The sequence below is a fragment of the Oryctolagus cuniculus genome, chromosome 4 (genome assembly GCF_051225735.1).
Source record: "Oryctolagus cuniculus isolate XC-2025 breed Fujian yellow rabbit chromosome 4, ASM5122573v1, whole genome shotgun sequence".
In the NCBI taxonomy this organism is placed as follows: domain Eukaryota; kingdom Metazoa; phylum Chordata; class Mammalia; order Lagomorpha; family Leporidae; genus Oryctolagus; species Oryctolagus cuniculus.
Window position 1 is genome coordinate 11,599,946 of NC_142870.1, and position 27,358 is coordinate 11,627,303.

General features: G+C 55.5%; 1 protein-coding gene across 1 annotated transcript; it reads right to left on the reverse strand.

Moving 5' to 3' along the window:
* Positions 1 to 609: 609 nt before the first annotated feature.
* On the reverse strand, positions 610 to 25,655 carry IFNGR2 (interferon gamma receptor 2). Its single transcript, XM_051833614.3, has 7 exons — positions 25,413 to 25,655; positions 18,374 to 18,506; positions 13,745 to 13,938; positions 9,337 to 9,482; positions 6,746 to 6,905; positions 5,839 to 5,996; positions 610 to 1,648 (listed from the first exon to the last, which is right to left on the reverse strand). Exons 1-7 carry the CDS (start codon positions 25,486 to 25,488, stop codon positions 1,460 to 1,462), a joined length of 1,056 nt encoding a protein of 351 aa, XP_051689574.2. The 5' UTR covers positions 25,489 to 25,655; the 3' UTR covers positions 610 to 1,459.
* Between the last annotated feature and the right edge of the window lie 1,703 nt (positions 25,656 to 27,358).

Genomic DNA, 27,358 nt, shown 5'->3' on the forward strand with positions numbered 1-27,358 from the left:
GCAGCCAGGACTCAAACCGGTGCCCATTTGGGATGCTGGCACTGCAGGGAGGGGCCCTACCTGCTACACATCAGTGCTGGCCCCACCCTACGTCTCTGTCAGCTTGACACACTTAGCTTTCCAGGATGCTCCTGTGTCATCTGGGGCCAGGAAATAGTTAAGACTCCATCTCTTTGTACATCTGATTAAGGGGCCACCCCCTGCCTCATAGAAGAGGCTGTGAACCAGGGAGGGGTCGTTCTGCCATGGAGCACGCTTGGAGGTAGTGCGCTTGCTTTCTCTCGCACGGGCAAGCCTCGGGGCCTGCTCACGATATGTGGGGGGCCGTGTTTGTTTATTCCCTACTTGTGCACGTTTCTAAGCCTCTGCTGAGAATTCTTATCTTGGTGTCAGGCAAGAATGTGAAGCAGAAATTAATATGCTCAGGCCCACAGCAGACCCAGGATTCAAATCCCGGCACTCGGATACAGGACATGGGGATCCCAAGTGACAGCTTAACTACTAGGACCAATGCCCACCCGCAGACGAGAGTGATTTTTCAACAGTTCAAATGATGCAGAAAGTAGGCTAAAATAAGGCAAAACAGGGAGAAAAAGACTTCACACAGGGTTTTTTTTTTAAAAGATAGATTTATTTATTTGAAAGCCAGAGTTACATAGGGATAGAAGCAGAGAAAGAGAGAGGGAGAGATCTTCCATCCGCTGGTTCACCCCCCAAATGGCTGCATCCATCAGAGCTGCACCGATCCAAAGCCAGGAGCCAGGAGCTTCTTCCGGTTTCCCACATGGGTGCAGGGGCCCAAGCACTTGGGCCATCTTCTACTGCTTTCCCAGGCCAGAGCAGAGAGCTGGATTGGAGGAGGAGCAGCCCAGACTAGAACGAGTGTCCATATGGGATGCCGGCACTGCAGCAGGTGGTGGCTTTACCCGCTACGCCACAGCACCGGCCCCTTTACACAGGCTTTTTAAAGAGTTTACCATGTTTCACTTCTGGCTTTAAAAAAAAACAAAACACTTAAATTACTAGTAAAATATTTACAGGCTAAATCACATTTTAAGCCAGCAGACTGGCCAAGAAAGGTTGCTCATTGTCCCTGGTTGGGGGCAGGCTGGGATAGGTTGCACACCTGTCCCGGGGGCCCCAGCTCGTTTGCCTGAGTCATGGAGAGGCCTCAGCCTCCTGGCTGCCAGGTCCAAGTGACAATGATGAAAACATGAGCGGTGTGCCACGGACATTTTGCTAAGAAATAATGACACGCCTTTTAGTGTTTACAGGAAGCCTTGATTTTTCTGCGATATCTCTGTAGAATCATTCTAGCAACTGGTATGATTTAGAAAATTTGTAATGAGAAGCACTCAGTCCGTCTCTCCCACGAGCCCCGCTGTCTCTCCTGGGCACTGCCAGGCCGTTCTGAGGTAGGAACATGGGGTGCTGGTCTCTGAGAAGGCCGGACAGAATATCAGCAGCTCCTGGGCTCCAAGCCGCCTTCCCAGGGCTGGGCCAGGGCTCTAGTTCCAGGTACGTGCAGACCCGCCTCGGGCTCCTTTGCTGGGAATGAAATGACGGACACACAGTCCCAGGTGTCATCCTTGGGTGAGCTGTCGTTGTCCAGGGCCTCCAAGATGGGCTGATCCGGGTCCTTTAAATACTTGAAAAGTTGAAAAACAAAATTGCAATTAGTTTCTCAGTTCAGTGTAGCACACTGTAGCTTTAGTTTTAGTTGGTATAGCTGTATTTTGTTTTGGCACGACCACTCTATTCGCCAATGCAGCCACTGTCTAAGACAGTCATGTGCTATCGAATGACATCTGGGTCAATGACAAGACTGCGTGTGTGATGGTGGCTCCTTAGGGTTGTAATCAAGGGGCCAGCATCGCGGTGCAGTGGGTTACACCGCAGCTTGTGATGTCTGTACCCCATACTGCAGCACTGGTTGGAGTGCTGGCTACTGGGCCTCTGGGTCAGCTCCCTGCTAATGTGCCTGGGAAGACAGTAGATGAGGATCCAAGTACTTGGGCCCCTGCCACCCACATGGGAGACCCGGATGGAGTTCCAGGCTCCTGGCTTTGGCATGGTCCAGTCCTGACTGTGGTGTGGCCAGTTGGTGAGTGAACCAGTGATGGAAGATCTCTCTGTCTCTGGCTACCCCCACCCCCCACCCCCAGCTCCGCCTTTCAAATAAATAAATAAATCTTAAAAAAAGAAAGAGAGATGATAATGGAATTGAAAATGCCTATCCCCCAGTGACACCACAGCCATAACATTCGAGCACGATGCATTTCTTGCTTGTTTGTGGTGATGCTGGTGCACACAGGCCTACTATGTTGGCAACCAAGTAAAAGTCTGGTGCCCAGTAGGACCTGGGCATCTTCACTGTGAGGCTGCGCGTCCACTCCCGTGCTGTAGTTTCTTTTTTTCTTAAAGATTTATTTTATTTATTTGAAAGACAGAGTTACAGAAAGAGAGAGAGAGAGAGAGAGAGAGAGAGAGAGAGAGAGAGAGAGAGAGAGAGGTCTTCCATATACTGGTTCACTCCCCAGATGGCTGCAATGGCCGGAGCTGCACCTATCTGAAGCCAGGAGCCAGGAGCTTCTTCCGGGTCCCCGATGTGGGTGCAGGGGCCCAAGGACTTGGGCCATCTTCCACTGCTTTCCCAGGCCATAGCAGAGAGCTGGATCAGAAGAGGTGCAGCCAGGACTAGAACCGGCGCCCATATGGGATGTTGGCACTGCAGGCCAGGGCGTTAACCCGCTGTGCCACAGCGCTGGCCCCTGTAGTTTTCATCATTATTTTTTACAGTGTGCTCCTTGTGCTCAGAAAAAAACGTTTCCCACTTTTTCAAAGCAGCCTTATCCGTCCCCTTCACTGCATCTCTTGATTGCATCATTTTTTCTCACGCTTGCTTTAGTCTCCTGTTGTTTTGCTCACGTGGCCCAGCAACCGCAGGCTATGCCATGTAGGCCACGTGGCTGAGGTGTGTGGCGGGTGACACCACCTCGGTGTGCACAATCAGGAAATGGCCCAACAACCCACTTCTGAGAACGGCTCCCGCCCGCGAGCCACACGTGACTGACTGCATGGGAACGCTGCTCCATGCCCCTTGCCCCTCGCGGCCGTGGCTTCCCTGCTACCCTGCACGCCCACGCCGCCACGAGCGTTAGAAAAGGGAAAGTGTGTTCCTCATCACCACCCCCAGGCTTGTGAGTCACTTGTCCTTCGATGCATCTAGAAAGCCTTGCTTTTCAGTGGAGGAGGAAACGGGGCCTGGGCTCAGCTGTGACCGGGCCCAGCAGTGACGTCCACAGCCCAGCTCCTGGCTGCTCCCCCCAGGGCTGTGGTTTCGGCTTCCCAGCACTCAGCATGCCAAGGCCCCAGGTGTGAGGCCCGAGGGACACCCAGGACCCTTCTCGGCGCCTACTCACTTCCCCTTTCTGTTTGTGCTGCGTTAGAAATCCCCAGGCTGTGATGAGCCCTGGGAGACGCTGGAAGTCTCTGAAGTCCTGGGCACCATGGCTGTGCAATCAGAGGACAGAGGAGGGACAAAGCTGAACCTTGGGCCACCGCGGTGAACTCGCCTGGAAAGCGAGCTAAGGCCTGTGGCACAGTCGTGCCCTGGGGACAACTGGTGGAGACCCCCTGGGGCCCAGCCGCTGGTGGTGGTGGGGGCAGATGGAGGAGCACCTGACTATAGCTCTTTCCAGACCTAGACTTTCTCTAACTTCCACTCACTCTGGATGCAACAAAACAAGATTCTGTTTTTTTTTTTTTTAATTTTTTGACAGGCAGAGTGGACAGTGAGAGAGAGAGACAGAGAGAAAGGTCTTCCTTTGCCGTTGGTTCACCACCACCCCCACCCCCACCCCCCTGCAATGGCTGCTGTGGCCGATGCACCGCGTTGATCCGAAGCCAGGAGCCAGGAGCTTCTCCTGGTCTCCCATGGGGTACAGGGTCCAAGCACTTGGGCCATCCTCCACTGCACTCCATGGCCACAGCAGAGAGCTGGACTGGAAGAGGGGCAACCGGGACAGAATCCGGCACCCCAACTGGGACTAGAATCCAGGGTGCTGGCGCCGCAGGCAGAGGATTAGCCTAGTGAGCCGCAGTGCCGGCCAAGATTCTGTTTCTAACACCTCAACCCTGAGCTTCCCAAAGGGTAGTGTAAATCTTTTGGGGGCAGGGGGCAGCGTTGTGGCACAGCAGGTTTAGGCGCCCCCTGTAGGCTGGCATCCCATACGGGCACTGGTTCTAGTCCCGGCTGGTCCACTTCTGATCCAGCTCCCTGCTAATGGCCTGGGAAGGCAGTGGAGGATGCCTCAAGTGCTTGGGCCCCTGCGCCCACGTGGGAGACCTGTTACGGACTCCTGGCTTCCGTCTGGCCCAGCCCCAGCTGTTGTAGCCATTTGGGAATGAAACAGATGGAAGATCTCCATCTTTCTCTCCCTCTCTCTTTGTATCTCTGCCTTTCAAATAAATATTTAAGGAAAAAAGAAAAAACACCTTGGGGGCAAATACTTGCAAATGTCCCTCTCTGAGCCAGCCTGTGATCCTGATACTGTCCCATCTGTGTCCTCAGGTGCGTAGTGCAGGGACGAGAGGCCTCCACTAGGCTCATCAACCCTTCGCTTTCTCAGTTCTTTAACACACCCGAGCTCTGGGCGCGAACTCTCCCCGAGGGACCCATGTGCCCCAAAGGTCATGGTCCTAATCATGATTCCCGCTTTATTTATTTGAAAATCAGAATTGCAGACAGAGAGAGAGGGAGAGATCTTCATCCTCTGGTTCACCCCCTAAATGGCTGCAACAGCTGGGGCTGGGCCAGGTCGAAGCCAGGGGCCTGGAACTCCACCCGGGTCTCCCATGTGGTGGCAGGAGCCCAAGCACTTGGGCCATCATCCACTGTCTCCCAAGCACATTAACAGGTGCTGAATGAGGAGCAGGGGCAGGATTTGATCCCAGGCACTCCAATATGGGATGTGGGTGTCCCAAGGGGCAGCTTAACCCCCCCATACCACAACACCCGCCCCCAATTTACCAGCTTAACCATTCTGAAGTCTCGGCTCAGTGGCACACTCAGTTTCGCCACTGTCACCACCCTCCATCCCCAGAACACTTCCCGTCTCGCACCCATTAAACACTAACTCCTCTTTTCCTGCCCTGAAGCCTCTGGCGACCACTGTCGCACCTTCAGTCTCGAATCTAACGAGGGACCTCACACACGTGGGATCACACAGGGTTTCTCCTGTTGTGTCTGGTTTGTTGCACTCAGCACAGTGTCCCCAAGGTAGCATGGTCAGAATTCCCTTTTCAAGGCTGAATAATATTCCGCTGTGTGTATGTTCCACATTTTATTTATCCGTTCCCCTCTCACCTCTTTACAGACACTAAGGTTGTCCCACCATTGGCCACTGGAAATGCCACTGCTATGAACACGCGTATATGAATAACTATACCAGTGACACTCCATCTCAGTGTCAGGGGCCAGCTGTGTGGCACAGAGGGTTAAGCTGCCACCTGCGATGCTGGCTGAAGTTCCAATACTCCACTTCCGATCTAGCTCCCAGATGATGCAACCCAGGAAAGTACTGGAAGGTGACCCAAGTGCTTGGGCCCCTGCCACCCACGTAGGAGACCCAGATGGAGCTCCAGCCCTCGCCACTGCAGCCATCTGGGGAGTGAACCAGCAGATGGAAGATCTTTCTCTGTCTGTCTCTCCCTCTCTCTCTGTAACTGTGTCTCTCAAATAAATAAATAAATTTTTAAGACAGCAAATGACCTCAGTGTCCACAGTGCCCCGAGGGACAGCCGGGCTGCAGATACAGCCCATGTGGGTGCACATACCTCTTCTATTTGCAGTGGGATGTTTGGCGGAGAGTGGAACCAGTATTTGACGAGGCCTCTGTATTTGAGGACCAGAAAGTAACAGGTCCCTGCCAGTACCAACAGCAATGAAAAGACTCCCAGCGAGATCAGGATTATTTGCTGATGTTTGGTGGAGGCTAAAAGAGACAACACGACAGTGAACAGGGTGACCGTCCCCTCTGGTCAGTTTTCATCTGACCCTGCTTCCACGGGACTCGTGTCAGATCCCCTTCCCCACCCCTGCCTGGGAGGCTTACATCCAACCAGGGGGGCATCCCTAATCCCAAAATCCGGAATCTGAAGTCCTCCAACATCTGAAAGTTTTGGAGGGCTGACACCAAATACAAGTGGGACGTTCCACATCTGACCCCACGTGATGGGCCACAGTCAAAATGCAGAGGCGCTGGAATTATCGTATGGAACGGCACTCAGGCTGTGTGCAGAAAGTGACTGTAGGCCGGCGCCGCGGCTCACTAGGCTAATCCTCCACCTAGCAGCGCCGGCCAAAAAAAAAAAAAAAAAAAAAAAAGTGACTGTGAAACAACTCAGTTTTGTGTTTAGACCTGGGTGCCATCCCCAAGGTATCTCACTATGTATATGCAAATGTTCCAAAGTCAGAAAAAAAAATCTGCAGCTCTCTTAGCCTGAGTCTTTCCGAGGAGACACTTTTAGCCTGAGGCTGCTCGGGCCGTCCTCTAATAAACCAAGCAGGTGCTGGCTGAGGGGCAGCCCTTGGGACTGACCTGAACACAGGCTCATCCTCGCCGCTGGCCTCTGGGGCTCCCCCTCCTCCTACCACTGCTCAGTGCAGAAGGGTTCCCTGGTGTCGCTACGTTAGAAGTATTCTTTGCCCAGCTCGGAAAGGACACAGAAGGGCCTATGTTACCATCTGCTGTTGTTTCCAGGCAAGATGCGTTGCTTAAATGCCCGGGCCGGATGACGTTCTGGGATACCCAGAGCAGTTGCGCCTCGACTTGCAAACAGTAGACTCTGAAGGGTTTCAAATCCTCCAGCAAAATGGAGCTGCTCTTGAAGGGACCTCTCACCTACGGAGAAAGCACACGGCCTCACGGGTCAGTCAGCCACCCACCTGGGGCCCGTCTGCCCAGCATCATAGCAGGCAAACCCCACAACCACCAGCTGTGGTTTTACAGCGACGCTGGCGACAGGAGACGGACCTTCCAGGGGACGACTGGTGGCCAGAGGGAAGAAGTGCACTGGCTTTAGGGCTGTTTCTGGCCATGAGGTCTTGGGGAGTGGGGGTGGGGCAGCAGCAGTGGAGGTCCAGAGCTGGAATTTAGCAAGTCCCGATTTTTTTTAAAAAAAGATTCTTAATATTTATTTAAAGGGAAGAGTTAGAGAGAGAGAGAGAGAGAGAGAGGTCTTCCATCCACCAATTCACTCTCCAAATGTCTATAATCATCAGGGCTGGGGCAGGCTACAGCAAGAAGCCAAGAGCTTCATTCGGGTCTCCTACATGGGTGCAGGGGCCCAAGCACTTGGGCCATCTTCTACTGCTTTCCCAGGCGCATTAGCAGGGAGCTGGATTGGAAATGGAGCAGAGTGGACTTGAACTGGTGCCCATGTGAGATGTCAGTGCTACAGGTGGCAGCTTAACCTGTTATACCACAGTGCCAGCCTTGTAAATCCCAACTTTGAGAATAACATTTTTCTCCCTTCAAGTCAGCATGTTGGGTTTCACAGTGAATCTAATCCAGATACCTCCAAGTTAGCCAGTGGAGAAAAAACTATCCCAGGAAAGAATGTTCATCCCATTCCCGACCTGCTCCTAACTGGAACTGAAATGCACTGATTTCCTGGGATAGGTTTGGTCAAAATGACCTTGGGGACTGATGATATCAGGAGGCAGGTGGACCCCGCCTGTCCAGGGCTGCCCAAGCCCCTTGGATCCCATGTTCCTTCATCAGGTGTGTTGTGAGCAGCTTGTGACAGCTCCCCAACCTGCCAAGCCTCCCCGCATCTGCTGGCTTCCGCTTGACAAGCTCCTTCTCCCTCCCAGAGCTTTCCCACCTATTCACTTACAGCCTCTTGGCGAACTGTTCAAGCCACTGAGACAGCGAAACCTTGCAGACGGCTGCGGATTCCTGTTTGAATAAGGAGGCCCACAGAAGGGGTGGGTGCTGTGGCGTAGTAGGTAAAGCCACTGCCTGCAGTGCCGGCATCCCATATGGGCACCAGTTCAAGTCCTGGCTGCTCCACTTCCGATCCAGCTCTCTGCTATGGCCTGGGAGGGCAGCAGAAGATGGCCCAAGTGCTTGGGCCCCTGCACCCATGTGGAAGACCCAGAAGAAGCTCCTGGCTCCTGGCTTCGGATTGGCTCAGCTCTGTTGTGGCTATCTGGGGAGTAAACCAATGGATGGAAGACTTCTCTCTCTCTCTCTCTCTCTCTCTCTCTCTGCCTCTGCCTCTGCCTTTCTGTAAGTCTGCCTTCAAAAAAAAAAAAAAATCTTTTTTTTTTTTTTTTTTTTTTTTTTTTTTGACAGGCAGAGTGGACAGTGAGAGAGAGAGAGAGAGAGAAAGGTCTTCCTTTGCCGTTGGTTCACCCTCCAATGGCCGCCGCGGCCGGCGCGCTGCGGCCGGCGCACCGCGCTGATCCGATGGCAGGAGCCAGGAGCCAGGTGCTTTTCCTGGTCTCCCATGGGGTGCAGGGCCCAAGCACCTGGGCCATCCTCCACTGCACTCCCTGGCCACAGCAGAGGGCTGGCCTGGAAGAGGGGCAACCGGGACAGAATCCGGCGCCCCGACCGGGACTAGAACCCGGTGTGCCGGCGCCGCTAGGCGGAGGATTAGCCTAGTGAGCCGCGGCGCCGGCCAGAAAAAAAAAAATCTTAAAAAAAGAAAGAGGCCCACAGAAATCTCCGAAGTCCGGAGCATGGCAAAGGCGTCATAAGCAATGCACCGGCCCAGTGTGCGGCCCAGACACTGGGATCAGGGTGAAGTTAAAGAGAGACCGCAGCTCCAGGGGGCAGAGGCAGGTCTCTGCAGAGACAGCACAAATCAGGTCTTAGAGAGGAGGATTAAGTCAGGCCCAGACACGAAGGAGAAGCTGGAGCCCCTGTGCTCCTGGCCCACATGAGCTTTTCTCTTTTGCTACATCAGAAATTCTGAAGATGGGGCCAGCATTGTCGCACAGCAGGTTAAGCCTCTGCTTGTAATGCTGGTATCCCAGAGAGGAGCCCTGGTTCACTGCTTCTGGCCTGGTTCACTGCTTCCAGCCAGCTCCCTGCTAGTGTGCCCGGGAGGGTGCGGGAGGACGGCCCAAGTGCTTGGCTTCTGGCTCCTGGCTTCAGCCTGGTGCAGACCTGGCTGTGGTAGCCATCTGGAGGAGTGAATCAGAGGATGGAAGAGCTCTCTCTCTCTCTGTCACTCTGCCTTTCAAATACATACATACATCTTTAAAAAAGAAAAAAACTCCAAAGAAAAGAAAATTAAGACAAAGAAGAAAAACGCTCTGACCTGATGGGTTCCTGCTTTTTCCCAGTAGTGGACGTAATATTGAAAAGTGGCCATGGTGGTACTGATATCAAAGGGAGGGGCGCACATGACGATGAGGGAGCCTTCTCCAGGGGTCACCCGCACGTTCTGGGGAGGCCCGACGGTCACTGGAACAGAATTGCAAACCCAGACATGCGCTTCAATACACACAGACACACACACACACACATTGTGTGTACAGGTCTACCGTACGGTTGGTCCTTGGCCTACGACGACGGCTCAACTCAAACCACTCTCCAACTTCGGGATGGGGCAGAGACCACGCTTCAGATTCTCGTCCGCCCCTGGGCTAGCAGTCGGATTCTCCCTCCCCATGCTGGGAAGAGGCGGCAGCCGCCGCAGCTCCTGCTCAGCACCGTGCCTGCCTGGGGCAAACACCCTTGACGCTCCAGAGGGCACCATGTTGCGGGCATTGAGTGCCTTCTTCTTCTTGGCTTGAAGTGATATTTTCAACTTGCAATGGGTTTATCGGGGCATCACTCCATCATAAGTGGAGGAGCACTTGTGTGTCTATTATATGTAATACCACACACACAGTACACACGCTTACTTGATAAAATGCTGGAACCTTTCAATTCTCGTCATGCGTCAGCCCTTGGCTGCCCTGGGACGGATATGAAAAGCCCTAATAAATAGAACTCCGTGGGAACACCTCCATTTTTATACTCAAACAGAGCATTGCAAGCAGCTAGGAGACAGATGTACTGGAACGGGTGTCAGTGCCACTTTTTCTCATGTTTTTGGAATTTTCTATTTATGGCAGGTTAGGCCCGAGAGATCCTTTCTCCTCCAGATAAAGGCTTGTCTGTTGGTCACACACACGTGGAGACACACACGCGTGTATTTGTATTTATATAGGCAGAGGTGGTTCTGGGCACGAGGAGTAAGCTTCCAAATGGGGTCTTGGAGCAGGCCACACAGTGGCCCACAGCAAGCCCCCCGTCCCCTCTGGAGACAGCTCGGGTGCAAGGGGGCAAGGTCCCACGGGGCAGGTGTTGCAGCCCCCCCGGCTGGAGGATCACCAGAGCCAATATCTCTTGGGTCAGCTCCACAGGGGTGGGTCCCAGGGTCCCTGTGAGGATGTGCCTGGTTCAGCAGAGCTCAGAGATCTGCCAGGCACTGTGGGTGTCAGCGCTGTGATGCCATTGGCCAAGCAGAAGTCATGTGACCCATAAGCAACACTGCCTGGTGACATGGCTACGTGACATGTTTATCAGTTTCTGAGGAGCAGAACTGGAAAGATAGCCAAAGGTCAAGTTCTCACCCAGAGGGGGGAAGGTCTGCCAGCCCCTACCTGCCATGTAAAAAAATTCCAGTATGAATGAGGGAAAGTGGCGCTGACACACGTTCCAGTACACCTGTCTCCTAGCTGCTTGCAATGCTCTGTTTGAGTATAAAAACGGAGGTGTTCCCACGGGGTTCTATTTATTAGGGCTTTTCATATCAGTTCCAGGGCAGCCAAGTGAGCATGCACACTGCGTAATGAACCAGGCGACCTAGATCAAAGTACAGGTTGGGTCCTCCAAGTTCTACAAGACGGATCTCGGCATGTCTCACCCAAGGAGGCAATCCTATCACTGCAAACACTTGTGTGTTCACGACACCCTGGCTGGGATTCTCTCACACTTCCACGTCCTCCCCTGGGAGCCGCAGGTCGGCACGTGGCCTGGCCACACTCCTCTTCGTGCAGATGGGTCTTTACAGGGTTTGCATCTGTACCCTCCGATCGCACCACTTCTGGTGGAGGAGCTAAGTTCAGACAATGCCTCACGCAGGGCCAGGGCCGCCAGCCAGCGCAATGTCCGGGGATTGGCTGCCGGGGACAAAAAGTTCTTTCTTTAGAGCTGCTCACAGGCCCTGGCACACCCCGGCTCCAGCAGAGCGTGGAGAAGCACGCTGGCGGCAGGCCTCTCCCCTCTGAGGGAGATGGTCTCTAGCGAGGTCCACTCCCACACAGGAGCAGCCGTGGGAGCATGGATGCCAGCCCCACTGAATCCCTTTACAGCCAAGAGGACCACACTCTCTGACCCACCCTTCTAAAGGCAGTCCCAGGTTTGAACCTGAACTTGAACTTGACACTAATCTTAGGGCTGGGGATGGGAGTGGGGTAGGGGGGCAGGGAAGGGACAGGAACAATGTGTCTTCTTTCAAAATGCCATGGGAAGAATGGCTTCATGGAACAGTGGACACTGGCACAAGCAGATGCCCTGCCTTTGGGCTTGGCCTGCTGGTTCCACAGCACCGAGAAGTTGTGCCCATTTCACAGACGGGGAAACTGATGCCTCATGGTGCCATCACTCTGGGAAAATGGGACGTGGAGCCAGGTTTGTGGGACGCCAAAGCCTTTCCCCTCCAGCCATTGTCTCACTCCCTCCAGAAGCCATCTGCACACGGGGTGCTGATTCTAGCTCCCCCAAAAGCAGTAGGTGGGATTTAGGACGCCACTTACCAGCCAGAGGGCAGCGAATGACAGCCCGACTGAGAACGTGGCCGCCCTGGACGGGTGACCTTCCCACCTTTGTCCCTGTCTCTTACCCCCTGTGCATCGGCGGTCACCGTCAATACTGTTTGATTGTTGTTCCTAATCCCCACTTAGGCGGAACGTGCCAGCTCAGACCTTGGCTGGTTTTCTGATTCAGGACAAATGAGTGTGCAAAGATGCCGCCAGCAAGACCACCCTGTCCTCCTTGTGTGGGTCCCTGACACCTTACACACCTTTTCTTTTTCTTTTTCTTTTTTTTGACAGGCAGAGTTACAGTGAGAGAGAGAGACAGAGAGAAAGGTCTTCCTTTGCCGTTGGTTCACCCCCCAAATGGCCGCCACGGCCGGTGTGCTGCGCCGATCTGAAGCCAGGAGCCAGGTGCTTCCTCCTGGCCTCCTATGCGGGTGGGCCATCCTCCACTGCCTTCCCGGGCCACAGCAGAGAGCTGGACTGGAAGAGGAGCAACCGGGACAGAATCCGGTGCCCCAACCGGGACTAGAACCCTGGGTGCCGGTGCCTCAGGCGGAGGATTCGCCTAGTGAGCCATGGCGCCGGCCAAACACCTCTTAGTACAGAAAATAAACAAACCAGAGAGAGCTCACAATTTAACCAACCGGCATCTCCAGACACCCCGCTTCTTCCGTGCCCAGGCACTGCATCCCGGCCCCTCCCTCTCTGGGTAATTCTGATGACCTTGAACGAAATCTCAGACATCATCATTTCCCTGCAGATACTTTAGGACAATGGAGCTCTGGGAGAGAGGAACCTCCTCCTCCCCTTTTTCCCTCTAATTTTTAAAATTGTAGCAACACACACATAACATAAAATTTTCCCCTGTAGGGGCCAGTGCTGTGGCGTAGTGCATAAAGCTGCCCCGTGCAGCGCCAGCATCCCATAATTCCTGGCTGCTCCACTTCTGATCCAGCTCCCTGCTAATGCACCTGGGGAATGCAGCAAAAGATGGCCCAAGTGCTTGGCCCCTGCACCTACGTGTGAGGCCTGGAAGAAGCTCCTGGCTCTTGGCTTTGACCTGGCCCAGCCCTGGCTGTTGCAGCCATTTGAGTAGTGAACTAGCAGATGGAAGATCTCTCTCTCTCTGCCTCTGCCTCTGCCCCTTCTTCTCTGTAACTCTGCCTTTCAAACAAAATAAAATATTTAAAAAAATACCATTTTAACCAGGATCACCCCTTCCCCTTTAAAATCACGATAGCATGATAACATCTAAAATAAACAATAACTGTTTAGTACATTAACAGTCTAGACTGTGGCCACACTTCCTCAACTGTCATATACTGTGTCTGAATCAGGGTCCAAACAAGTTTCGTACTTCCTGTGTGCGTAAACCAGAGGCCGGAGGAGCAGCTGGCACAGCTGACTGGGTGACACACCCATCACTCCAGGGCTCTTAAGCCCGCCCCTCCGATACCCGGGGACACACGGGTTCGTATAGTCATTCAGCAAACATTTACTGAACACCTACTACGCGTCGGGCACCACTCCAAGCTGAGTGGAAGTCTCCAAGCAGGAAGGAGTTGTGCCAGAACAGGTGAGCTGTGCCGGTGGGCCAGCACTGCGTCTGGCTCAGGGGTGGGCCACTCTCCAGCCCCGTGAAAAGCCAGAGGAAATGGAGGCTTTGCAGTCCGGATGGCCCCTGTCGGACCTCTCACTCTTCCACAGTCTCGGGAGAGCGGCCACGGCCGATTCACCGGAAGAACAATGTACTCGTGTGACCCAATCAAACTTTCTTACACACAGGGGCCACCCTTCCCGGGCATCGCCTCCAGGGTCGGTGCCTCCACCTGTCGGGAGAGAGGCGGGGCTCAGGGACCTGGAGCCAACGCCACTCCCAAGAGCAGGGTGAAGACGGGTCTCTCCCCATCCTCTTACCGTTCCGATAGTGTTGGAACCAAGGCACCGTCACCCAGGCCGAGTGGAGCTCCCCCTGCTCCGCGCGGAGGCGCAGGGAGATGTTGAAATACATCGGGAAGCCGTTGGAGAGGCTGGCCGCCGTGAAGTCACACTCGGTCCCTGCGATCTGCGTGCAGTTCACCTTGGTCACGTCGTTCCACTCCCCCATGGCGCTGACAAGGAAAGGGAACGCTCTTCAAGTCTGAGTTTCCCCCGAGCTCTAACTCATCCACTTAAAGGCATACAGTGCGGTGGGTTTTAGTGTTACAGACACAAGGTTATGCCGCCATCCCAAGTGAACCCTGCAGGCACGCATCTGCTGTGCCCCGACGGCCACAGTGGCCGAGACAGCAACAGGCTCTTGTCCTCGGGGCCGCCTGCTCCCACCCGTCATGCATACTACACACCCTGCCTGGGGACAGACTTCTGCCACGTGGCCAGAGCTTTGAGGAAGACGCTCATTGTGTATCTCAAAGGTCACGCCCTAATTTACCAGGATGCCAACCACTCATGTTCTGCTTCTCCTCTCCTTCAACCCTGCCCCTTTCTCAGAACTTGTTTTTTTTTTAAGTAATTATTTAAGAGGCAGAGAGATGGAGAAGAGAGATGGACAGACATCTTCCATCTGCTGGTTCACTCCCCAAATGCCCACGAGAGTCAGGGCTGGGCCAGGCTGAAACCGGGAGCCGGGAACTTGGCACAGGTCTTCCATGTGGGTAGCAGGGACCCAAATACTTGAGCCATCACCTGGTCCCTCCCAGGGTGTCTGCACGGGCAGGGAGGGGGAATTGGGAGTGGAGCCAGGACTTGAACCCAGGCACGCAGACATGGGATGCAGGCGTCCAGAGCGGCACCTTTAGCACTAGGTCAAATGTCTTCCCCAGAACTGTTTTAAAAAAGATGTTTCTCAGAAAAGGCTTAAAGGGAACAAGCGTCCAAACTGAAATGGCAGCCGGCACCTGCGGGGGAGGGAGAGTGGGAAGGGAGCCACTTCCCCCTTTGTTGGCGGAGGGTAAAATAGGGAGCTGTGCGCCACGTTTAAATGAATAGTGAACAGGAACAGGGACGTGAAAGAACGAACAGGGCAGGGCCTCCACCGGCTGCTCAGTGAGCCCGGGGGAGCTTCGTGCACCAGGAAATCCGTTCCGGCCTCCCCTTGCAAACGGCCGCTTCGGATCACCCCTGCTCCTGCAATTCTCTGGTTTTTAGAGCCATCTGCACTGTGCCGACCACAGCTCCGTGGTTCAGCGCATGGATTGTGCAGCCAGGATACCCGGGCTAGGATCCCAGCGAGGCAACTTCTCTATTCTCCCCGTCTCCCGAGTGCCAGGGCGGGCTGTGTGGACGCCGTGCCCGTCATCTCCCAAGTGCCAGGGCAGGCTGTGTGGATGCCATGTCCGTCTCCCGAGTGCCAGGGCGGGCTGTGTGGACCCTGCACCCATTGTCTCCTGAGTGCCAGAACTTGGGACGACCTCTCCCAGAGCACCCTGGGGCCTCCCTGTGGCCGCCATCACCCTGCAGGAACAACATGGGGGCCTCAGAGGCAGTGCGGGGCCCTGCTAGGGACACCGGTCACACTTACACCAGTCACGGCCTGTCCCCCGCATCCGGGCACCTGTGCCATGGAAGAGCAGTGTCTACCCTCTGCGAGGTCACTTAGGAAAATGCTAAGTTCGTCTCCTTTGACCCCGCAGTCCCTCTTCTAGGAAAACAGAGATGATGACTCAAAATAGTTGCCATTGCCATAGGGGCACCTCCTGCAGTGCTGGCATCCCACATGGGCACCGGTTCAAGCCCTGGCTGCTCCACTTCCGATCCAGCTCCCTGTTAACATGCCTGGGAAAGCAGAGAGCATGGTCCAAGTGCTTGGATCCCTGTGCCCACATAGGAGATGGGGAAGAAGCCCCTGGCTCCTGGCCAGGGGCTTGGCCCAGACCTGGCCATTTCAGTCATTTGGGGAGTGAACAAGCAGATGGAAGACCTCTCTGTCTGTCTCGCTCTGTAACTCTGCCTTTGAAATAAAGAAAAAATAAATTTAAAAAAAGTTGTCAGTGGTTAACTATCTATATCTGTAAGCAGGGACATGACTATGCCATGTGTAAAACTAACAAAAACATGCAATAAAAATAATCACACAGAATTCATTATATGAAAACTTGCTCACACACTGACCTAACCTATGTAAATCGAGAAAGAGAAAGAAAGAGAGAGAGAGAGAGAAAAGGAAGTAGGACCGGGAAGGGTAATCCACCTTTTCACACAACTGCATGCATTTAGAAAAAAATGTCTAGAGAGAAAAACACTAAAATGAGAATACTGCTTGTTCTTGGAGTGTACAATAGGTATTTTAATTTTTTTTTTTTTTTGACAGGCAGAGTGGACAGTGAGAGAGACAGAGAGAAAGGTCTTCCTTTGCCATTGGTTCACCCTCCAATGGCCGCTGCGGTTGGCGCGCTGCGGCCGGCGCACCGTGCTGATCCGATGGCAGGAGCCAGGTGCTTTTCCTGGTCTCCCATGGGGTGCAGGGCCCAAACTCTTGGGCCATCCTCCACTGCACTCCCGGGCCATAGCAGAGAGCTGGCCTGGAAGAGGGGCAACTGGGACAGAATCCGGCGCCCCGACTGGGACTAGAACCCTGTGTGCCGGTGCCGCAAGGCGGAGGATTAGCCTAGTGAGCCGCAGCGCCGGCCAAGCATCGGTCTTAATCAAGGAAATATTGTGACAATGGACGTGGAAAATGAAAATGACATCATCTGGGAAGCCACTGCTGGCCCAGTCAACTGCCTCTACTTTTCCACTTTCCCTTCCTGTCCTTGACCACAAATACATCCCCCCCCTTTTTTTTTTTATCGGAAAGGCGGAGTTACAGAGAGAGAGAGAGAGAGAGAGAGAAAGAGAGAGAGAAACACTTCCATCCTCTGGTTCAGTCCCCAAATGGCTGCAACAGCTGGGGCTGGGCCAGACCAAAGCCGGGAGCCAGAAGCTTCTTCCAGGTCTCCCACGTGGGTGCAGGGGCCCAAGCACTTGGGCCATCTTCCGATGCCCTCCCAGGCCATTAGCAGGGAGCTGGATGGGAAGTGGAGCAGCTGGGTCTCAAGTCGGTGCCCATATGAGGTGCTGGTGTTGTAGGCTGAGGCCTAACCTGCAGGCCACAGCGCCAGTCACATCCCAAAGTTTATACAACTGCAATTTCCACCAGAGGGCATGTATTGATTATCTGAGGACTGCCTAATGGGCACCTATAAGTTAGCAGGCCATAATTTGGGATTTTCCTACTGATGCATATGAATATATGCTTCCATGTATATCTTCATGAATATAATTTGGCTTCTTTCTTGGGTGGTGGGGTTGGACTATCTGCTTAAGGTAAAAGTAATATGGGCATTTTCGTGACCCTGGAAGTACATACTAGACTTACTTTCCAAAAGGGCTGTGCTAATGAATTCTGCAACAGGCGGTGTGAGCGTACTTGGCTACTTCCAAAAGCGCAGGGCAAAATGGAATTAAAAGATGTTTATTTTTTCGGGGCCGGTGCTGTGGTATAGAGGGTAAAGCCACCACCTGCAGTGCCAGCATCCCATATGGGTGCTGGTTTGAGTCCCGGCTGCTCCTGTTCCAATCCAGCTCTCTGCTGTTGCCTGGGAAAGCAGTGGAAGATGGCCCAAGGCCTTGGGCCCCTGCACCCATGTGGGAGACTAGGAAGAAGCTCCTGGCTCCTGGCTTTGGATTGGCCCAGTTCCAGCTATTGCAGCCATTTGGGGAGAGAACCAGCAGATGGAAGACCTTTCTCTCTCTCTTTCTCTGCCTCTGCCTCTCTGTAACTCTGCCTTTCAAATAAACAAATATTCTTTTAAAAAAGGATAATTATTTTTGTAAAAAAATATTTTTGCAACACACACGTGGTTCCATGCACTGTTTGCACTCTCTGTGTGCCCATCCAGCACATTCTCATGGGCACTGAGCAGCGTGAGCCTTTTTCCCACTTTGCTCCTTATTCACGTAAAACGGCGTGGCCAGCAATGTCACCTTACTCTTCCACGCGCCTGTTTAACAAGGCAAACAACCAGGAGCTGAGGACGTGGGCTCTGCCTGTCTTCTTTCTCTATGAGCTCCTCCTGGAACCCAGCGATGGCGAAGTATGTCAAAGCTGGCAAAGAGGGCGAGGCGTAACATGCAGGGGCCGAAATAGCACGCGATTCAAACTGGAAAACCAGTGGAGAAACTGAGAATTCACTGTCACTCACGGAGTGCATTCCGGAGAGGCCAAAGCTGGCCTGGACGACTCAGTGAGTCCGAGTTGGAGCCCTAGCGAGGATGCCTCCTGACCTTCCAGCCCGAGGCCCTTTGCAGCCAGTGAGGGAATAAACTTGCCCCGATTCAGGAAACCTTGAGGTTGGACAGCAGGATTTCCCGACACAGTGGGATCCCAGCCCCTGGAGGAGTGAGAGCTGTGCCAGCTGTCCCTGGAGACAGGATGTGCTTCCCACGGCTCCATTCCAATCCTGCCACGAGGCGGTACCTAGCAGCCGGCCCTAGGGTTCTACAGGGTCCCCGACACCCGCCCTCCCCCAGCAAGGACCCCTCCCCGCCCGGAGGCGCCCAGCTTACTATTTGTACTGCACTCTGTAGACCACTGGCCTCGTGCCATTGCCTAGGGGCGCTGGCTGCCAACTCAGAACCTGCTCGGCGTTGTACAGGCGAATCTTCGGGTGCTGGGGAGCGGGCAGCTGGGAAAGAGAGTCTTGAAAGGGAGAGAGAGAGAGAATAAAAAATCCATTCCAACAACAACACCTAAACACGCATTACCAGACACCTGCACAACTCCCTTGGGGTCAAAGTGTGGACATGGTGTTACCTGCCCCCCCAGGCAATGTCCCCCTGACCTTCGGGGACAAAGATGGCACTACTGACACAGTCAGTGGGGGAAAAAACAGGGGCTCAGAGACCCCTCCTACCCAGGTTCCAGTTGCCACACCCAGACCCTGGCCACACCGGGATCCCGCTCCACCCATAGCAAGTGCGTCTGGCTGGGGCAGGTTGGTTCACCCGGATGAGTGTTCTGTTAGAACCCCTCCACCCCACCCCACCCCACCCCACCCCGGGCCTGCGCTGTGGTGAACATTTCATTGGTGAACACGCGACGTGCATTAGTCCTGCACGAATACCAAGGGAGTGTATGGTAAGCCACCCTCACCACGCAATGCACACAAGACCCCAAATCAGGTCTGCGAAGCCCCAGGGCACGTGGGAGACTGGGGACTGTCTTCCCTCCCTCATCACAGTTGCTGTGTTCCTCAAAAACCCCCAGCGTGGCGATTGCCCAGGGGCTGGGATTTTAAAAATGCAGATTCCCAGGCCCCCACCCCACGCTTTCCAGCGGATTCTCACGCACAGGAAAGTTTGAGAGGCTTAAACAGTGACATCAGATGCTCCCCAAGGGTACAGGGAGCCCTTTCCTTGGGGGGGTGACCTGGGAGAGATGACCTCAAGCCCCTCCCCGCCCCAGGTCTGTGGGACTGCACTTCAGCCTCCAGGGTTGCAGCCCGGGGCACGTCTTTCTAGAAAGAAAGTCTGTGATGACAACACTTTCTCTGATTGAAAGGTTAGTGAGAAACGCCCAGAAGTGGAAAGAAAAACACGCCGTACCAGAATTCAGTGCAGGAAGCTCAAACCACACATCTCACCCACGACAGCCAGGCTCGAAGCACAGGGCGCAGCCCGGCCTCCCAGGCACTTCCTCTACACGGCCCCTTTGCCGGTGGCCAGCTGAATTACCGAAACCAGGAGCTCTGGCTGACAACCAGTGAACCGACATGTCTCTGAGTCACGCGGGCCTTCGAGAGAATCTGGGGGCGGGGGCCGGAGGCCGACAGGCCTAGAAGCATGATGGGGGCCGGGCCCGTGTGGCACGGTAGACGCTGGCAGAGCCCTGTGAGCAGCTGCCCGCTGTTTCCAGGCAGGGCTGGGCAGAGGCCGCGGGGAGAGTGCTTGGTTAGGGCGGGCACCCTCCCACAATCTCGGCCCCCCCCCCCCCCGCGGGGATCAGGCTCCTGGTGCCACACGTCTTGTGTCATGTACTGTGCTGCCATCTCCCTGGGGACCCCTCTGCCAGGCCCACCAGTCCCTCCTGCCATGTCAGATGACGTGGTCACAGGGTCCCGGGACTGGAATGTGGACATCTTTGGGCGACCACGAAGCTGCCTGCCACACTGTCCCTTCACTGTCCCCCATCTCTGGGAAGGAGACAGCAGGAAGGTTCTCTTTCTCTTTCCCTCCCTCCTTGGGAACCCCGCTTCCCCCCATCCAAACACTCAGTGAGAAAAGAAGCACCCAGGGACCCAGGGGTGACAAGGAAGGGCATGCGTGCCAATCCCCAAGTGGGAGAGCAAGAAGACCACCCCGACAGAGCCACGGTCCCCAGACCCGCTCTCCGCTGTCTCACTGCGGGGACACACAGCATCCACCTCTGTCTGCTCTGATGCCCCGCGCTCCTATGGGACCACGCTGACAGCAGACAATGAGGTTCAGTGCTAGGGGTCCATAGGGGAGTGCTGAAGATCGTTCGGTCCTTTAGAACGCGCCTGGAGAACTGTCCAGTGGGCATCTCAGAAGGCCTGGCCTGGAAACTCAGCCCCTTCGTTAAGGCACACTCTGTCCTGCAGTCCTGGCCGGGCCGGTCCCTTCCCCAGTCCCTTCCCCGGTCCCTAGGCCCTTCAGGTCTCTACTCAGGTGCCGCCTGATCGGAGCCACCTGCTGTACAAAATGCATGCACAGAGCCCGAGAGAGAATGACCAACTGCACCACGGGGCTCCTGTGCCCTGCGTGACCTCTCTCCCAGGCTCTCCTCACCCCCCGCGCCCGTCGTGGCTCAGTGGTGAGGCATCGGGCTCCAGCATGAGACCATGTGGCTCCAGACAGAGTTTTGCCATCATCTGCTTGCGGGCCTCTGGGCAAGATATTTCTACCTCGGTCTTCTCATCGGCAACAGGGGACTGCCAGCGGTGCCTGCACGTTCTGAGGATCGACTGAGCTACCTGCAGGTGTGTGTGGTCCCGGCACCGTGACCACTGCCTCCCCTCACTGCCGGCGGCTTCCCCAGGGGCTCCGGCATGGTGACCTCCACGAAGGCGGGGAGTTTGTGGGTTTCGGGGAGGGGCTGTTCCTGTCCACAGGTAGGGGGACTGACGTGGTGGCAACAGGGCAGTCTGCTCTACCTCGAAGGCGCCGCAGCCCACACGCCTCCCTAGCACCACAGGCACCCTCCTGAAGCCCGCCCTCACGCCGCAGCCCTCCCTGTCCTCTGTGATATGAGGCTGTGTGGGGGCAGGGGTGAGGAGGGGCGGGTCTGGGCCACGGTGCTGCCGGTGCCTCGGTGGGAAGAGCACGACTTACAGACTAAAGGCCTCGGCTGGAACCCTGCTCCTGCCGCCTGTAGCCACAGGACCCTCCCAAGCCCCTGCCCAGGCCTCAGTTTCCCCAGGAGTAATGAAAAACGCAGCCTCTCTCCCGGATGTGTAGGGAGACGCACATACAAGATGAAGGGAAGACGAACCCCACACTGCTGGCTGCATGTCGGTCCTCAGGGGCGACCATTTCAGGGTATCCTGACCGCCCCCCTCCCGCCCATGGCTGCTCCCGCAGGTGCCAAGCCACACAACTGGTTCCACGGACTTTGTCTTCTGTGACCAGTGGGCGGTCCCACTGAACACAGTGGTCAGTGGTTCTGTCCCCAGCACAGGCAGTGGTCTGGTCCCTAAAGATGTCTCATCCTATGAATACCTTAGGTTACATGGTCAAGGGGAATTAAGGTTTGCAAATGAAGCTTGGGTTAAGCTAGGTGGATTGTTCTAGAACACCTGGGTGGGCCCAGCGCAATCGCGAGGGTGCTTCCCTAGAAGCTGGTACGGGCGGGCAATGAACGCTCGACCGGAAAGGAGTGTGGGTTGTGGGCATCTCGACTCTCACGCGCCAAGACCCATCGCGGACTTCTGACCACCAGAACACTGCCGAATTATGAAGCTGATCAGTTTGCGTGGTGTTAAGCCACACTGAGTTGGCGGTCATTTGTTGCAGCAACAATAGGAAACTAGGGCAGTGCCCATAAGTGGACACCAGGGCCTCAAAGCCTCCCCAGCTCCTGCAACACAGAAAAGCTCGTGGTCCTCCGGCAGGTGCGCACGCTCCGCTCTGCCTTCCTCCTCTCCGTCTCTGCGGCAATGTTCCTGAACTACTGGTGTAAGAAGAGCTAAGGGGGGCCAGCGCTGCGGCCTAGCGGGTAAAGCTGTGGCCTGAAGTGCCGGCATCCCATATGGGTGCTGGTTCGAGTCCTGGCTGTTCCACTTCTGATCCTGCTCTCTGCTACAGTCTGGGAAAGCAGTGGAAGATGGCCCAAGTCCTTGGGCCCCTGCACTCATGTGGGAGACTAGGAAGAAGCTCCTGGCTCCTGGCTTCAGATGGGCACAGCTCCGGCCATCGCAGCCATCCAGGGAGTGAACCAGCAGATGTAAGATCTCTCTTCTCTCTCTGCCTCTGCCTCTCTGAACTCTACCTTTCAAATAAATATATTTATTTAAATAAATATTTATTTAAATCTTAAAAAAATAAGAAAACAAAAGAAGAGATAAGGGAGGGGACATCTCACAGCCACGGCCCCTCCTCTCCTGCCCCATCCTGCCACCTCTGACCCCACCCGGACTCAGATGTTTGAGACTTTATACATTTATTTTAATATAAATGTGGGTTACTCCGTAGCTTACGACACCTGCATCCCACATCAGCATGCCAGTCTGAGTCCTGGCTGCTCTGCCTCCTACCCAGCTCCCTGCCAATGCCCCTGGGAAGGCAGCGGAAGCTGGCCCAAGTGGTTGGGCCTCTGTTACCCAGGTGGGAGACCCAGATGGAATTCCTGGCTCCTGGCTTTGGCCTGGCCCATCTCTGGTTATTGTGGGCATTTGGAGAGTGAAGAAGTGGGTGGAAGACAAATCTCTCTCTCTCTCTGGCACTCTGTCAGATAAATAAATAAATAAATCTTAAAAAAATTAATACTCAGGTAGCTAAATAACTAAAGACTGTGCTTTTACTCATTTTTCCTGCCATTGATTACATTTTCTGTCTAGAACAAATGGCCAAATGCTAACAGAGCGTTGCTACACATGTGTCAGATCCAGTATTTCACACAACAACCCTAAGGGATGGACAGGACAAGTCTCCCTTTTTAAACTTTACTCCCAACACTCCCCCACCCCAAACTATAAAAGCGATTTCACAATTACGGGAGGACAGCTGTAAGGTATGGAAAAGTGTGGGCACTTTCCCGCTGCTTGTATGCCTTGTAGAATTACTGTGATGCCCGCAGAATTGTGCAGCAGATTCCATAGCACGCGGGCCACAGAACTGTATCCTCTTTATTTGCTGACTTGAGCACGCAAATGCTTGGAGAATTATTGTTAATATCTTCATGTTTTCCTTGGACTTAAAAGGCATTTCTCTATAAAATATCCTGGTTTGGGGCCAGCGTTGTGGCACAGCAGGTTAAGCTGCCACCATCCCATACGAGTACAGGTTCAAGTCCCGGTTGCTCCACTTCTGATCCTGATCCTTGCTAATGCGCCTGGGAGGGCAGCAGAAGATGGTCCAAGTACCTGGGCCCTGGGTCAACCATGTGGGAGACCCAGGTACAGTTCCAGGCTCCTGGCTTCCTCTTGGCCCAGTCCTAGCCACTGTGGCCATCTGGGGCATGAACCAGTGGATGGAAGCGCACACTCTCTCTCTCCATCTGTCTCACCCTTTCTCTTTGTAACTCTGCCTTTCACATACATAAACAGATCTTTAAAACAATATTCCCGGCTGGTGCCGCGGCTCACTAGGCTAATCCTCTGCCTGCGGCGCCAGCACACCAGGTTCTAGTCCCGGTCGGGGCGCCGGATTCTGTCCCGGTTGCCCCTCTTCCAGGCCAGCTCTCTGCTGTGGCTAGGGAGTGCAGTGGAGGATGGCCCAGGTCCTTGGGCCCTGCACCCCATGGGAGACCAGGAGAAGCACCTGGCTCCTGCCTTCGGATCAGCGCAGTGCGCCGGCCGCGGCGGCCACTGGAGGGTGAACCAACGGCAAAGGAAGACCTTTCTCTCTTTATCTCTCTCTCTCTCTCACTGTCCACTCTGCCTGTCAAAAAAAAAAAAAATTCCCAGTTCAGTTTTTTTTAACTGTTTAGTATGCACATATTCAAACAGTGGCCAAAAGAGAGACTAGTATCAAGTGCTCCCACCTTTCAAGGACGTATGGATCCAGTTTATTTCATTGCATTACTTGGGGCCAAGGTTTTGCAAAACACAATGAAAGTTAACCATGAGAAAGACCAGCATGCTCCTGGGTGCCGCAGCAACGTCCAACTGTGAGGTTTCTGAACACCGGTCTCCACCTGCGGACGCCTTCCAGAGGGGCTGGACAAGTCCAGAGGTGGCTCTCAGCCCCCACTCCCTGCACTGCTGCTACGAAGGGACAAACCCCCTTGCCCATCACAAGCTCAAGGAGGCCTGGAGAGGGAGCCTACATAGGCTGTCGGAGCCACAGAGTGCGGGAGGCTTGGCCATCGGGATTCAAACCCACCTGGCTGACTCGGGTGCAGGAAGTTACTCAGTGACCAGGGACACCTCCTCCGAGACAGGCTCCCCAGAACTTCAGGGCCTTTGTAAGGGATGCTGGGAGCAGGACCAAGTCCTCAATCACCTTCAACTAGGACACTTCCAAATTCCCGAGACTGCTCGAGCGCCATCCAGCCTGTGCTATTGGCCTCTCCACGGACACAACCCAGTGAAAGACAACCACGGGCACAGAGCGTGTTCTGCCTACACCTCTGTCGCCGAGGTCTTTTCTTTCAGCCCCTAAATCTGGAGATAAGGGCCAGAGCTGGAATTAGGAGCCTGGGTCAGCGGACAGCCAGAGGCAGGAGGGGACTTTCCTGTTCCTATGGATGATTCGGGGGACCGTGCGGATCAAACGCGCCCCGAGCAAAGCCGGCACTGAGTTCTGGACACACGGCCCGGACCGCAGTCCCTGGCCCTCGAAGAGCCCCACGGCACCCAGCGGCCAGGAAGCGCTGAGGGCGATTCCAGCTCCGGCCGCCGGGAAGGGCGCTCCGGGCAGGGGCTGCGCTCAGTGCGGCCGGCGGAGGCGGCCCTTTCCCGAGCCCTGGGTTCGGTTTTCCCCTCGGGAGGTCTGAGAAATTCGCCAGTGCATCGTCGGCGCACGCAGCCAAGGCGCAAAGACGCAGTGGGCAGTGCCGGGTCGTGGGAGTAGGGGCGCGCCGGGGGCGCAGGACGCGGGGAGGGGCCCCAGCTCCTCGCCCTGGCAGGGCCCTGGAATACCCTCACCTTCCACCCTCATTCGTGCGGGACCCTCGCTCGATCCGGGCACTCGGCGGACCCTCGCTCGCCAAGGCTCCCCGCACAACCCCCTCCCGGTCAGGCTCCCCGCGGACTCCCTACTCCAAGGGGCACCCCGCGCAACCCCGACCGTTCAGGCTCCCCGTGCAACCCCCTACTCCATCGGGGCTCCCCGCGGAATCCCCACTAGACCACGCACCCCGCGGACCCCCGCCCCCCACCCGATCGGGCTCCCATTCGTCGGGCGGCGCCGGTGCCCGGCCTCTTACTTGGCGAGGACGCCGCGGCTTCGCGGCCGCAGAGCAGCAGCACCGGTAGCAGCGGCAGCCACAGCAGCGGCCGCATGGCCCGGGGCGCTCGGCGGCGGCGGCGGCTCCCTGCTCGGGGGTCCGCCGAGCCGCTCACCGCGCCGCCGGGGCCGCCATGGCGAGCGCAGGGCGCGCGGGGCCCGCCTCTTCCCCGAGCCGCGGCGGCTGCGCGTCCCGGGCCGCGGGGAACCCGGCTCGGCCCCGCCCCGCCCCGCCGGCCGCGGGACTTTCCGGGCGCTCCGGGGGAGACCGCGGCCGGGGGCCCCGCACGGGGGAGGGGCGGAGGCGGGAGCCCCGGCAGACGCCCACCTGCGGGGGGCTCGCGGTCCTAGGAAAGACCCTGCGGAACCTTGGCTCTGGCGCTCCAGCCCCCTGCCCCCGCCCCCCTTTCCCGCTGCCCCGCTGCCCCGAGGAGCGTTTGCGCTCTTAATAGCCTGAGAGTTACATCCTGAGCTAGTGACCCTCCGCTTGCAAAGGGTCTTGGAGATTTTAAGGGTTGGAGAGGGCGCTGGCCTAGGAAGGATTCGTCCGGGCCATGGGGAGAAACTCCCCGCATTTCCTAAGAGCTTGTGGGTTTGGCCCTGGCGCCGGCTGTGCAGCGTGGGAGGAAGTGGCCTTAGGGGCTTAGCAGCCTGCTGGCGGAGGGGGGGGTGGGTTGCTCCGTCCCCCAAGATGGACCACTAATAGAGGCTGCTCAGCACTGGGGGGGGGGGGGGGAGGCATCCTGACGTCCTACTTTGGGGCTTCTGCATTTTATTTCCTCTTTTCTTTCTTTCTTTCTTTTTTTTTTTTTTTGTTAGAACTCCTGACATTGGTCACCACTGTAAAAACCATGTGATGAAATGCCTAGCAGATGTTCGAATTGTGCTTTGAGCATTTCAAGACAGAGAAAGCCGGTTATAAATTGGCATCCTTTCAACAATGATGTAATAAAAATGATGGGGAAGTTTATGAAAATATGAACATGAAATAGGTTGTGGCTTTATCAATGGTACTGGGTTTTTTTCTTTTTAAAAGTAGTTTTTCTTTCCCAATTTTTTTAAAATTTGAAAGGCAGATGGAAGTGGAGAGCAAGCCCCTATCTGCTCCTTCACTCCCCGGATGCCCACAATCCACAATGGCTGGGGCCGGGGGTGCTGGAACTCCGTCCTGGTCTCCCACATGGAAGGCAGGAGCCCAATCGCTTGAGCTGTTGCTACCGCTGCTCCCCAGCGTCTGGTTGGCAGGAGGCTGGAGCCTGGGCTGGGTGTGGAAACCCCAGGTACCCCGGTGTGGGACGGAGTCAGACGCGTGCTGTCTGAACTGCTAGGCTCAGCACTCACTCTCCATCAGCGAATTTTCTCTACACAACCCGGGGATGGGGAGCAGGGGACAGTGTGACTCTGCTTCTTAGCCCAGGAGGGGCCCCGTGGTCTCTCCTGAGGTGCACAGCACCTGTGCACTTGACCTCAGATCAGAATCTCCTCCCAGCACTCTCTGTTAAAACTGCAGAGTGTTTATGTTTCCTTGCAGGAGTCTTTGGCAGGTGCTCCTTGGATGGCCGACACTCCGTCACCTCAAGCACACCATATCCCAAGTGCAAGTTGTCTCGCAGCCCCACACAGCTTGTCACAGCTGGCACTTCCATTTTCCTGTTCCTGCGCCTGACTCAAGGCTCTTTGCAGTCACCAGGGCGGATGCTCCCGCAGGCGTCCCAGGTCTGAAGAGACCCGAAGGCGGTCCTTGCAGTCTTCCTGGTGCAAGGCATCTGCCATCCATTGCTCATGTCTCTTTTCCCCGGATTGATGATTGCACAGACCCTGAGTGAGTTCCCCCCTACAGCTGCTCCTCTGTGCAGGCTGATTTCCCCGAACCCCCTAAAAGCTGAATCTCAGAGGCCCTCCCTTGGGGTCTCTTCGAGGCCTTGG

Coding starts and splice junctions, on each gene's coding strand:
- IFNGR2 (XM_051833614.3), bottom strand. CDS start 25,488: ATGCGGCCGCTGCTGTGGCTGCCGCTGCTACCGGTGCTGCTGCTCTGC. Junction 13,939..18,373: donor TACAGAGTGCAGTACAAATA/GTAAGCTGGGCG, acceptor TTTCCTTGTCAG/CGCCATGGGGGAGTGGAACG. Junction 1,649..5,838: donor TCCCACTGCAAATAGAAGAG/GTATGTGCACCC, acceptor CAACTTTTCAAG/TATTTAAAGGACCCGGATCA.